Source organism: Alosa alosa, chromosome 17, assembly GCF_017589495.1.
Source record: "Alosa alosa isolate M-15738 ecotype Scorff River chromosome 17, AALO_Geno_1.1, whole genome shotgun sequence".
Classification (NCBI taxonomy): Eukaryota; Metazoa; Chordata; class Actinopteri; order Clupeiformes; family Clupeidae; genus Alosa; species Alosa alosa.
The window spans coordinates 2,374,944-2,387,443 of NC_063205.1; the positions used below are offsets into that span (position 1 = coordinate 2,374,944).

The 12,500-nt window shown below is 49.6% G+C and overlaps 1 protein-coding gene across 1 annotated transcript in view; it reads right to left on the reverse strand.

The window, feature by feature from the left end:
- tcf7l2 (transcription factor 7 like 2) overlaps positions 1-12,500 on the reverse strand; it is a 184,778-nt gene that overhangs the window by 84,711 nt on the left and 87,567 nt on the right. The window contains 6 exon segments of the mRNA XM_048268763.1: positions 653-806; positions 1,456-1,565; positions 1,567-1,585; positions 7,970-8,056; positions 10,402-10,421; positions 10,423-10,502. Of these exon segments, the coding sequence (XP_048124720.1) occupies positions 653-806; positions 1,456-1,565; positions 1,567-1,585; positions 7,970-8,056; positions 10,402-10,421; positions 10,423-10,502 (470 nt within the window).

The following is a 12,500-nucleotide window of genomic DNA, read 5'->3' on the forward strand; positions in this document are numbered from 1 at the left end:
CTGTACTTACTTAATTTGAGTGCATGAGGGTGTTCACACCTGAAAAAATTCCAACGACACGGCAAGGGCCGCAAGTTCCTGGGTGGTGCACCCATAACGGCCAAAAGCTGAGTGTGCAACGCCGGACATTTTTCATTTAACCGACGCCATCTTGGCCAAATAGCTGAAGGGGAGGGGAGATTTTCAAACCTCGTGGGTACCAAGGGCTGAGAAAGCTGAAGCAGCAGCAGTGGAAAACAGACTTTACAGAGTATGACCATGTCACTATCGAGGACGCCAATAAGTATATAAAGTATAGTATATATACTCTTTTGATACCGTGAGGGAAATTTAGTCTCTGCATTTATCCCAACTGCGAATTAGTGAAAACCCTCCGTTACAAGTCCAAGCTTAACCAGTAGGCCACGGCTGCCCCTGTTAAAGTATTAAAATGTTTGCGATCGTCATTTCCGTGAAGTGCACGGAGTTGGTGTTTGATATGAGACAATACTATTCCACTGCCAGTAAGCACACAGTGCACATAGGGTAAATTACACCTAAAGTACTCACCGAAGCATACCAATTGGAGACAGACCTAAGTGCCATCCTGCTGTTAGCTTTACTCCAGCCAAGCTGGCCAAGTGTGCTAGCCGCTGGGTGGCGGACTCGCCACCCTAAGGCCCCCGAGGATCTGGTTGATGGCGGCGCTCTCCTTCAGCGTGCACTCGGCCACCACCTTGGCGCGCATCTCCTTCATGTAGAGCATGAAGGCGTTCAGCGGCTTCTTAATGGAGGTTTCTTCTTCGCCTTCTGCTTCTTTAGCCTGCCTGTTTCCTACAGAGAGACAGACACAGGAAGGAGAGAGAGAGAGAGATCTGGGGAGAGAGAGAGAGTGAGAGATGGATATGAGAGAAAGAACAAGCTCGTAAGATGAGGATTAGGTAATAGAAATGCAGCCCATCTGAGTCATAACACAAAACTGCATGTTGGTGAGGGACCATGGGCGTGTAGCACGTAGCGTTAGCCATGTGGCTGTGAACCTTTAGCGGCTGGACATGCTGGGCGAGAGGGGTGGAGGGGGTGGTGGTTGGTCAGGGGAAATGGGGTGATCAGACTGCTCTGGACCAGGGTGAGGGCTAGCATGTTAGCGTATTAGCATTAGCTCAGAGATTTGGACTCAGTTGTAGCAAATATGGCTGTTTAGCGGCGATGGCAGCTAGCTAGAGCTAATATTAGCGGGTTAGCAAGCAGTGAAGTTAAGAGCTGGGGTTAGTTGATGGAGGTCTGGGCTCTGGAGTTAGGGGTTAAGATGAGGGTGTGTGTGTGTGTGGGTGGGGCGGGGGATCCTGGTCTGTTTTGGACTAGCTGTGGTGCTATGGTGAGTTGGGGGCAGATTTTAGCCAGCAGGAGTGGGGGCAGTTAGCTGGGGGTGTGTGGGGGGCAGAGGGGTATCAGGACAGGGCGAGGGCGACTCACGAGCTGTTGAGGGAGCCGATGTCGCTGTGGGAGGACTCCTGCTTGACGCTGGGTGTGACGATGGCAGGGTGGGGGATGCCCGTGGCCGAGTGCAAACTGTGGTGGGGGGGGCACCATGTGGGGGGGGAACCTGGAGGACAGAAGACTGTGTAAATCGTCAGAATGGACACGGGTGAAATGGAGGATGGAACACACACAATTTACACACACTCGCTGTCTCTCACTCACACACACACAAATATGTACAGGTAAGACAATTAAAAAAACAATACCAATACATTCATACAAACGCAGATCAAATGCAACAAATGTACTTCACTAATACATATCAACAGAAAAGGCATTCAATTCACAGGCTCACACAATCACACAGAAACTTGTAATACACACACACACACACACACACACACACACACACACACACACAGGTATACACACACACACACATACACACATACAGACACATATAATCACAGAGAGACAGAGACAAATCCTTCTGTTGACCTTGTCCTGTGTGTGTGTGTGCGTGTGTGTGTGTGTGTGTGAGTATGTCTGCGTGTCTGTGTGCATTTGTGTGTGTGTGTGTGTGTGGTGTGTGTGTCTGTGTGCATTTGTGTGTTTGTGTGTGTGTGTGTGTGTGAGTATGTCTGTGTGCATTTGTGTGTTTGTGTGTGTGTGTGAGTATGTCTGTGTGCATTTGTGTGTTTGTGTGTGTGTGTGTGAGTATGTCTGTGTGTCTGTGTGCATGTGTGTGTTTGTGTGTGTGTGTGTGAGTGTCTGCGTGTCTGTGTGCATGTGTGTGTGTGTGTGTGTCTGTGTGCATGTGTGTGTGTGTGTGTGCATGTGTGTGCGTGTGTGTGTGTGTGTGAGTATGTCTGCGTGTGTGCGTGTGTGTGTGTTTGTGTGTGCATGTGTGTGTGTGTTGGTGTGTCCTCTCACGTTTCTGGTCTGCAAACGGTCACCCTGGTCACTCTGTCTTTAGTATTCAAATCTCTGATCATCTATGTGATTACCCCAACCCCAAACTGCACACACACACACACTGTCAGATCCCCAAACTGCACATCCAGCAGTCACACACACACACACACACACACTGTCAGATCCCCAAACTGCACATCCAGCAGTCACACACACACACACACACACTGTCAGATCCCCAAACTGCACATCCAGCAGTCACACACACACACACACTGTCAGATCCCCAAACTGCACTTCCAGCAGTCACACACACACACACACACTGTCAGATCCCCAAACTGCACATCCAGCAGTCACACACACACAAACACTGTCAGATCCCCAAACTGCACTTCCAGCAGTCACACACACACACACACACACACACACACACACACACACACACACACACACAATAGATCCCCACACATTAGTTCATTGACCCACACACACACACCTTGGGTTGACTTCCCAGGTGTTTGTTTCCTCCTGCATGTGTAATCACAGTTATTATGCATGTACGGGACCGTTTGGCCATGTGTGTGTGTGTGTGTGTGTGTGTGTGTGTGTGTGTGTGTGTGTGTGTGTGACTCTACACAGGTCTGTGTGACAGATGATGAAAAAAGTGATGGGGGGAGCGAGGGATAGAGAGAGGGATAGAGAGAGGGAGAGGGAGAGAGGGAGAGAGGGAGAGAGTGAGGGAGAGGGAGAGAGGAGAGAGGGACAGAGAGAGGAGAGGGGAGAGAGGAGAGGAGAGAGGATAGAGAGAGTGGGAGAGGAGAGAGGATGAGGAGAGAGGGACAGAGGAGGGAGAGGAGGAGAGGAGAGAGAGAGGATAGAGTGAGGGAGAGGAGAGGGAGAGAGGAGAGGGAGAGGAGAGAGGATAGAGGAGGAGAGGAGAGAGAGAGGAGAGGAGAGGGAGAGGAGAGAGGATAGAGTGAGGAGAGGAGAGGGAGAGGAGAGAGAGAGAGAGAGAGAGAGAGAGAGAGGGAGAGAGGGAGAGGGAGAGAGGGATAGAGTGAGGGAGAGGGAGAGGAGAGGGAGAGGAGAGGGAGAGAGTGAGGAGAGGGAGAGGGAGAGAGGGAGAGGGAGAGAGGGATAGAGTGAGGGAGAGGGAGAGGGAGAGAGGGAGCGAGGGATAGAGTGAGGGAGAGGGAGAGGGAGAGGAGAGAGGGAGAGGAGGAGAGAGATGGATAGAGGGAGAGAAAGAGGATAGGAGGAGGGAGAGAGAGAGAGAGAGAGGGAGAGAGGGAGAGGGAGAGAGAGGGAGAGGGATAGGAGTGAGGGAGAGGGATAGAGTGAGGGAGAGGGAGAGGGAGAGAGGGATAGAGGAGGGAGAGGAGAGGGAGAGAGGGAGAGAGAGGAGAGAGGAGGGAGAGAGGGAGAGGGAGAGAGGAGAGAGAGGAGGGAGAGAGGGAGAGGGAGAGAGGGAGAGAGGAGAGAGGAGGAATAACTGGTCTCTGTTTTAAGCAGCTCATTATTGTCCAGCCGGCCTGCATGGCTCCCAGCCAGAATATAATGATCAGCGTCCACGGCAACCAGGAAAAAACACTTTCTGTTGGAGGCCGTCTCTGGAGACCTGAGTACTGCGCCCCTACCACCACCCCATCCCTCTCTCTCTCTCTCTCTATATATATATCTCTCCATCTTTGATGCATGTGTCCTCACAGACTGGGCTGCAGAGAGCAACAAACAACAACTCTCTCTCTTCCTCTCCATTGCTGCCATTAGACCCCTCAGCTTCCAACATTTCTTTCTCTCCTCTCCTCTTTCTTTTTCTCTTCCTCTGTTTTCAGTCTCCTGTTTTCTAGCTGCCATCACCACTATTTGTTTTCACCAGTATTTGCTGGTCTCTCCTCCCCTTTTCTCCTCTCCTCTTCTCTCATTTCTCCTTCCCTTTCCTCTTCTCTCCTCCTCCTCTCCTCTCATCCTTTCCTCTTCTCTCCTCCTCCTCTCCTCTCTCTCCCCCTCTCTCTCTCTCTCTGTCCCTCACCATCATCTTTTCTTTCTGCTGCCTATCTCTGGCTCATATTCTTTCTCTCTCCCTCTCTCTCCTCTCTCTCTCTCTCTCTCTCTCTGTCCTTCTGTGCCCATTAACCCCCCTCACGTGTAGCTGGCCCAGGTTATGGTTTAAACATGATGGACCAGCTCTTTGAAGCGCAAGGGCCACGAGTCACTCATCAGGACTGCCACCAATTTACACCCCCAGGGGCAGATAAGGTGAGGGGAATGGAGTGAGAGAGAGAGAGGTGAGAGGAGGAGAAGAGAAGAGAAACAGACACAGCCATGAAGGAAGAGAGAGAGACAGAGGGAGGAGAGAGGGAATGAGAGGGATGGGAATGAGAAGTCTCAATCCTCTGACAAGTGAGCCGGTGTCAGCGAGTGGCATTTAATTGCCGATGGGAGTCGGCTGGTACCTGTTTAATATCTAATGACCCAGGCAGCTACGCTCTCTCTCTCTCTCTCTCTCTCTCTCTCTGTCCTCACCATCATCTTTTCTTTCTGCTGCCTATCTCTGGCTCATATTCTTCTCTCCTCCTCTCTCTCTCTCTCTATCCCTCATTCTTACCCTTTCTTTCTGCTTTCTCTATCTAACAAGTAGCTTTCTCTCTCCCTCTCATTGCTGCCATTCCTGTCTTTCTTCCATCTCTCTCTCTCTCTCCCACACCTCTCCCTCTCCTTCCCACTCTCCCTCTCTCTCCCACACTCTCTACCTCTCTCTCCTCTCTCTCTCCTCTCTGTCTCTCTCTCTCTCTCCTCTCTCTCTCTCTCTCTCTCCTTCTCTCTCTCTCTCCCTCTCCTCTCTCTCTCTCTCCTTCTCTCCTTCTCTCTCTGTCTCTCTCCCTCTCTCTCTCCCTCTCCCTCTCTCTCCTTCTCTCTCCCCTCTCTCTCTCTCTCTCCTCTCCCTCTCTCCCTCTCTCCCTCTCCTCTCTCTCTCTCTCTGTCTCTGTCTCTTTCTTTCCCTCCTCCTGGCTCTGTCGCTCCCCAGGTGAGCAGTGAGGGCAGAGGAGTGGAGGACATCAAAGGGCACACACACACACACACACACACACACACACACACACACACACACACACACCTCCAGTCCTCCTGTCACTTGGCAGAGCAGAGCCCCCATTACCCAAATAATGTCCCTAATTTAGGAGGCGACTCCCCCCACCCCAAATGGGGAGATTTCACAAGGCAGACGAGCTGACAGCAGGGATCCCACTAATCCTGCTAAAACAGCCCCCAGCCCCAACCCTGACACACACACACACACACGCATGCACGCGCACACACACACACACTCTCTTGTTCTTACACTCTGACTCAGTTCCGCTCTGCCCCTGTTCTTAGCTTCATTTCTCTCTCCCATTTACATTTCTCAAATCTCTCTGTCTCCCTCTCCTCTCTCTATCCCTCTCTTGCCCCCCCACCCCCCTCCTTGTTTGTGTACTTTGGCTCTGGCGGCCCATAAACACAATTAAACTGGTTTTCCTCAGGAGCTCACATTTCCAGTGTGTGAGGTGTGTGTGTGTGTGTGTGTGTGTGTGTGTGTGTGTGTGTGTGGAGGGAGTGTCCTGCTCTCTAATCTCCAGTGGTTTTAACACACACGTGCTAAAGCAACCCCTCAAGACCCCATCACACACACACACACACACACAGGGGCATCAGCCTATTCATCAGTTCTAATTCAATTAGCCATCATCAGAGCACATTAGGCTGTTCAGTACCAACCCCCCACACACACACACACACACACACACATACATACACATGCTAACCCCCCTCCCACACACACACACACCCTTAGGGCTGCTGTGCTGATTAAATTAGCCTGTAAGGAAATCAGATGATGGCGCTGTTAAGAGCTCGTTAGGAGAGGTTACCTTTCACTAAGGAGCAGCTCCTACGCTCACGCTCACACTCACACACACACACACACACACACACACACACACACACCAGGGCATATACCACCATAATGTGTTGTTAGTATGCCTAAAGTACTGCTCTGCTAACACCATAGATCTTACAGCAGGACCCTAAAAAGCCTAAACCCACTGACCCCTCAACAAACAGATCTACACACACCCATCTCTCAACGGACAGATCTACACACACCCATCTCTACACACACCCATCTCTATACACACAGATTTAGCTCACAGATCTCAGAAGCCGAAACTAACCTTACAACTTAATTTAACAGATCACCGCCCTTAGATCTTAGAACTACCATAGATCTTAGAACCAAGCATCCCCCTCCAATCACCGCCTATAGATCTTAGAACCACCATAGATCTTAGAACCAAGCATCACCCTCCCAAAGTATTACCCTCAAACATGGGAACAGGAACTCCAGGCCGTAGATCTTAGAACCCAACCCTACGCACCCAGACCTGGTGTGAGAACACCAGCTTAATGTCCCGGGAGGCATGCCTCCATGGCAACTAGAGCTGGGCTCTACCTAAGGTCCTGTAAGAGCTCTCTGACCCTCTGATGCAGTTACCACAGGCCTTCTGGTGTGTGTGTGTGTGTGTGTGTGTGTGTCTTGGTTTGTGTTCAATCGAGGGAAGCCACCTGCTGTGTGTGTGTGTCTTTCTATGAACACACACACACACAAGAGCTGCCAACGCCAGGCCAGCTAACCCACAGCCATCTGTGTATGTCCTCATTATCATTATAGAGCACATCATTACTGTGTGTGTGTGTGTGTGTGTGTGTGTAGAATGTAGCTAGACTGGACATGGTGTCTAGTGTGTTCTCCCTCCTTCTCTCTCTCTCTCTATATTTCTCTCTCCCTGTCTTCCTCTGTGTTCTCTCGCTTTCTTCCCTGGTGAGCCTTTAGTCTTCAGAGTACAATGGCATGGTCTCTCACTCTCTAGTCTTGTGTGTGTGTGTGTGTGTGTGTGTGTGTGTGTGTGTGTGTGTGTGTGTGTGTACAGTACGTCTATATATGAATGTGTTATGTGAGTGAGTGTGTGTCTGTCTGTGTGTGTGTGTGTGTGTGTGTCAGGGGTGTGAGGGGCTGAGATACTATGTCTTCATCTTTGAGTTAACATTCTGTGATTGTGTTTGTGAGAGACAGTGTGTGTGTGTGTATGTGTGTGTGTGTGTGTGTATGCCGGCACAGACACAAGCCCTAGTCTCTGTTTGAGTTAATGTTCTGTGATGATGATGTGCGTGTGTGTGTGTGTGTGTGTGTGTGAGCCACTGAGCCCTTCTCTCTGCCAGGGTAAACGCTCTATGGGGAACTCGTTATAAAAACATAATTAATATTTCAGAGCGAGGCAGCGCTCAGCTCTAGGGAGCCCAAGCTCTTTTTGTTTACTGTCAGAGTCCAGGCTACCCAAGGTCCCTCTTTAGGGGTGTGGGCACGGGCTAGGTACAGACCAGAGGAATCGTCACACTTAACAAACACACACTCACACACACACTCACACAGACACACACACAGACACACACACAGACACACACACACACTCACACATTCATATATACGTACTGTACACACAAACACACACACACACACACACACACACACACACACACACGTGCTGCTCACCTTTGCATGGATGCATTGACTGTGAGGGCAGTGGGGTAGGGGTGTCTGAATCCTCCTGTCGTGATTGGATAAACTGGCTGGCCTTGCCTAGACAGAGAGAGAGAGGGAGAGAGGAAGAGAGAGAGGGAGAGAGAGAGGGAGAGATAGAGAGAGAGAGAGAGAGAGAGAGAGGAAGATGGAGAGGAAGAGAGAGAGGGAGAGGGAGAGGGAAGGAGATAGAGAGAGAGAGAGAGAGAGAGAGAGAGAGAGAGAGAGATGGAGGAGGAATGGAGAGGAAGGGAGGGAGAGGGAGAGATAGAGAGAGAGAGAGAGAGAGAGATGGAGAGGAAGAGAGAGAGAGGGAGAGAGAGAGATGGAGAGGAAGAGAGAGAGAGGAGGAAGAGGGGTTAAAGAAGGCCTCAGCTCCCTCCATGGTGGAGGCTTCCATCTCATTTGATCAAGACAAAAGATCGGGGATTGGAGAGTGCAGATCAAAGCTGGGCAAAACTCCCAACAATTGAGTGCCACAAATCTGAGGAATGGCTAATTAAATTTACATAACCCTGTTGTGGGCCGGTCGCTGGGCCTCGTGCAGCTCCCTGCTATCAATAATAATAATACACACCTCGCAGCGAGGCGCCGGGCAGTTTGTTGTGGTAATTAAAGATGAAATGCGCGGCTCTTTAATGAGCCGCCATCCTATCGGGGCCTCCAATCCAAACAAAAATAGTAAGGAAATGTAAAATTTATACCCAAAACCGGGCTACTGAATCAAAGAGGGAACTGCCACGGGTCACAAGGCTTTTAGGATCAAGGGTGAGAAAAAAAAAAAAATTAACAGATTAATTTGTAGCCTTTATCACACTAACAAGTGTTGACACAAGCTACCAGGGGAAAGTTTCCATACGGGATTGTGGGTAAACCACTGGCAATCAGACCTCATTACTCTAATTGGAGAATACAGAGACATGCAAAATAGCATTTGCCACAAAGAGCCAACTTAGGGTTTCAGCAGAAGAAAGGCTCTGGAAAGCACAATCGCCGGGCCCCAGAAGAACACCGGCGAAATGTAGAACACACCCCAGAGGCCGCGGCCGGTGTGTGTGTTTGGAGAACCTGTGTGTGTGTGTGTGAGACAGATGAATGACAGCTTGTTGAGTTGACTTAAAATTGATGGAGAGGTTGAGAGAGTGAGCGAGAGAGAGACAAAGAGAGAGAGAGGAGGAAGGAAGGAAGAGAGTATGTGTTTGTGTGTGTAAAAGAGATAGAGGTGTGTATGTGTTTGTGTGTGTAAAAGAGAGAGGGGTGTGTATGTGTTTGTGTTTGTGTGTGTAAAAGAGAGAGGTGTGTGTGTATGTGTTTGTGTGTGTAAAAGAGAGAGAGGTGTGTATGTGTTTGTGTGTGTGTAAAAGATAGCGCGCGGCACGCGTCCAGTGCCGTGCGCGCACGGTCCAGGTCCGAGAGGCAGCGCAAATGATGCGCGCACGTCCCGAGGCGCGCGCAGTCGATGATGTACCGCGTCCAGCGCAAAACATGCGCACGCGTCCGCGCGCCGCGCACGCACCAGGCGCGCGAAACATGATGATAGCGCGGTACGCGGTCCAGAAAGTGCGCGCGTACGCAAGCACGCGTCCAGATACGGCAATGCGGTCTATATTCAGGCGCGCAAAGTTTGGTTGATAAGCGCGGCACGCGTCCAGCAGCGCGTGCTGATAGTGCGTACGCAAGTACGGCAATCCAGGCGTGCAAAGATGGCGCACGCGCACGCGGTCCGAGTGCGCGCGCGATATGCGTTACGCTATCCAGGCGCGCAGTTTATGCTAGGTCAGGTCCAGGCGCGCGCACGCGTCCTGGCGCGCCGTGCCAGCACGCGTCCGCCAAAGTTTATGATAAGGTGCGCATGCGTTCAGTGTGCAAAAAAGATTAGATAGCGTGCATGTGTCTAGGCAGGTAAAAGAGGTGCGTATGTAAGTTCAGGCGTCTGTGTGCAAAAGAGAGAGTGAGGCATGTGCATGCGTGCGTAAAAAAAGATGTGAGGTGTAAAGCGTTTGTGTGCGTAAAAGATATAGGGCGCGTATGCGTTCAGGTGCGTAAAGAGATAGATAAGGTATGCGTTCAGGTGCGCAAAAGAGTGCGTGCGTTCAGTGCGCGTTATTATAAGTGTTCCAGTACGTGCAGCAAAAGAGAGGTGCATGTGCTCAGGCCCAGCGCGCAAACATCAACATCCCATGATCATCAACTCAGGCGCAAAACCATCAACAACTCCGTAATAGAACACCTGATCATATCATCAACAATCAAATTCAGCGAACCAGGCAACGAAACCATCAACATCCATACACACACACCTCGGCCTCCCCAAAGTGATCAGGCAATGGAAACACACACATTCACACACAGACACATCATCACATCTCCCTCACTCCAAAGTGACCAGAAGTGGATCTGCTTACTGTGGTACTAGCCATCCCAGGAGGATGCTTGAATTAGCCAACGGGCGCCTGGGGCGACAGGGGGGTGGTGCACGGGAGATGTCCGGGAGGGGGTGGGGGGCCTCGGATCCTGAGAGAGAGAGAGAGAGGAGAGAGAGAGAGAGAGAGAGAGAGAGAGAGAGAGGGAGGAGGGTGAGGGGGAGAGAGAGAGAGGAGGGGGAGAGAGGAAGGGAGAGGGGAGAGAGAGAGAGAGGGAGAAAGTTGGTCAGGATTTTTATTTTATGGTTATTATTTTTTGAATAATAGTTCATAGTAAACTGTTAATATGATTCCTCAATGTACAAGTACATGTGCTGTTCTATTGTTGTGCTTTGGCAACACTGTCACAGTCATGCTAATAAAGCAACACTGAACTCAACTCAACTCAACTGAGGGGGGTGCGTGGGTGGGAGGGGGGTGATGGTGGTGGTGTGTGGTGGGGAGGGGGGGGCGATGGTGGTGGTGGTGGTGGGGGGTGGTGTGTGGGGGGCACACGGATACAAAGAGATGAGGAGAAAGGGGATGATGAAATGAAAAATGAATATAAACAGAGAAAGAGACATGAGAAGAAATATGAAAAGGGAAAAGGAGATTCAGAAAGAGACAGACAGACAGAGAGACAGAGAGACAGACAGAGAGACAGAGAGACAGACAGACAGACAGAGAGACAGAGAAAGAGACAGACAGACAGACAGAGAAAGAGACAGACAGACAGAGAGACAGACAAAGAGACAGACAGAGAAAGAGACAGACAGACAGACAGACAGACAGAGAAAGAGAGAGACAGACAGACAGAGAAAGAGACAGACAGAGAGACAGACAGAGAAAGAGACAGACAGACAGACAGACAGAGAAAGAGACAGACAGACAGACAGAGAAAGAGACAGACAGACAGACAGAGAAAGAGACAGACAGACAGACAGGCAGGCAGAGAGAGAGAGAGAGAGAGAGAGACATCTGCTCTGAATGCCCCAATTCCCCCCAGAAGTTGGGGAGTGTTAAAATTCCTCCTGTGTGAGTCACACAATCCAGGCACATCACAGGAGTGTGCACACACACACACACACACAGAGACTCCCCGCTAAAACACACACACACACCCCTGATCAAAGGGCAGCCTGAGCATCACTATGTAATGAGCTCAGAGAGAGAGAGAGACACACACCACACACACACACACACACGCGTATGTAGGTGCAAGTCTACCACATCTGCTTACCTCAGCTGAGCACTAGGTGTGTGTGATTATTGGGGTTCAGAAGTTTACAAACACACGTGTGTGTGTGTGTGTGTGTGTGTGTGTGTTGTGGGGCATAATAATGGCAGAAGGGTTCTCCAATGTTTTCTCAGTTAGCCTTTTAAAATAATATCAGATTAGTACACAGAATGTGCTTTGGAGCATTGATGAATGGTTGCTGATAATGGGCAATGTAGATATTGCATTAAGATCAGCCATTTCTTTTCTACAACAGTCTATAGAACCTTTTGCAATTATGTGTTACTATGATGTAATCTGACAAAGGCCCTGAGTAAAAAAAAAAAAACAATGCACCTATCTCAGGCTGGTATTCTGTCTATACTGAGTGGAATGGAGGATTTCTAAGTGACCCCAAACTTTTGACCGGTAGTGTATGTGTGTATGTATGTATGTGTGCATGTATCTGTTACGTGTGTGTGTGTGTGTGTGTATGTATGTCCAGGATGCCCCCCTATGTGTGTATGTATGTATGTATGTATGTGTGTGTGTGTGTTTGTGTATGTATGTATGTATGTCCCCCCCCCCACCAACAAAAATATATAAATAAATAAAATAAATAATATATAAGCGTTATGCTGTTAATATTTGCAATTTCAGGTTCATAGCCTAGTAATTTCACGGCTAACACACTAACCTATATTCATTTTCCACCTTTGTAAAATGTACCTTTAGTTTTAGTTTAACGCCAGGGTATGATTTAAACAGCGAAAGTGTGCTTTTAACATCAGAAGATTGTGCTCATTCAGCATGACAGTTTTGTCTAATGCCGGCCTTTGATTCTTAATAACAATTACCTTGTTTGGACCATCTGAAATGACTTAAT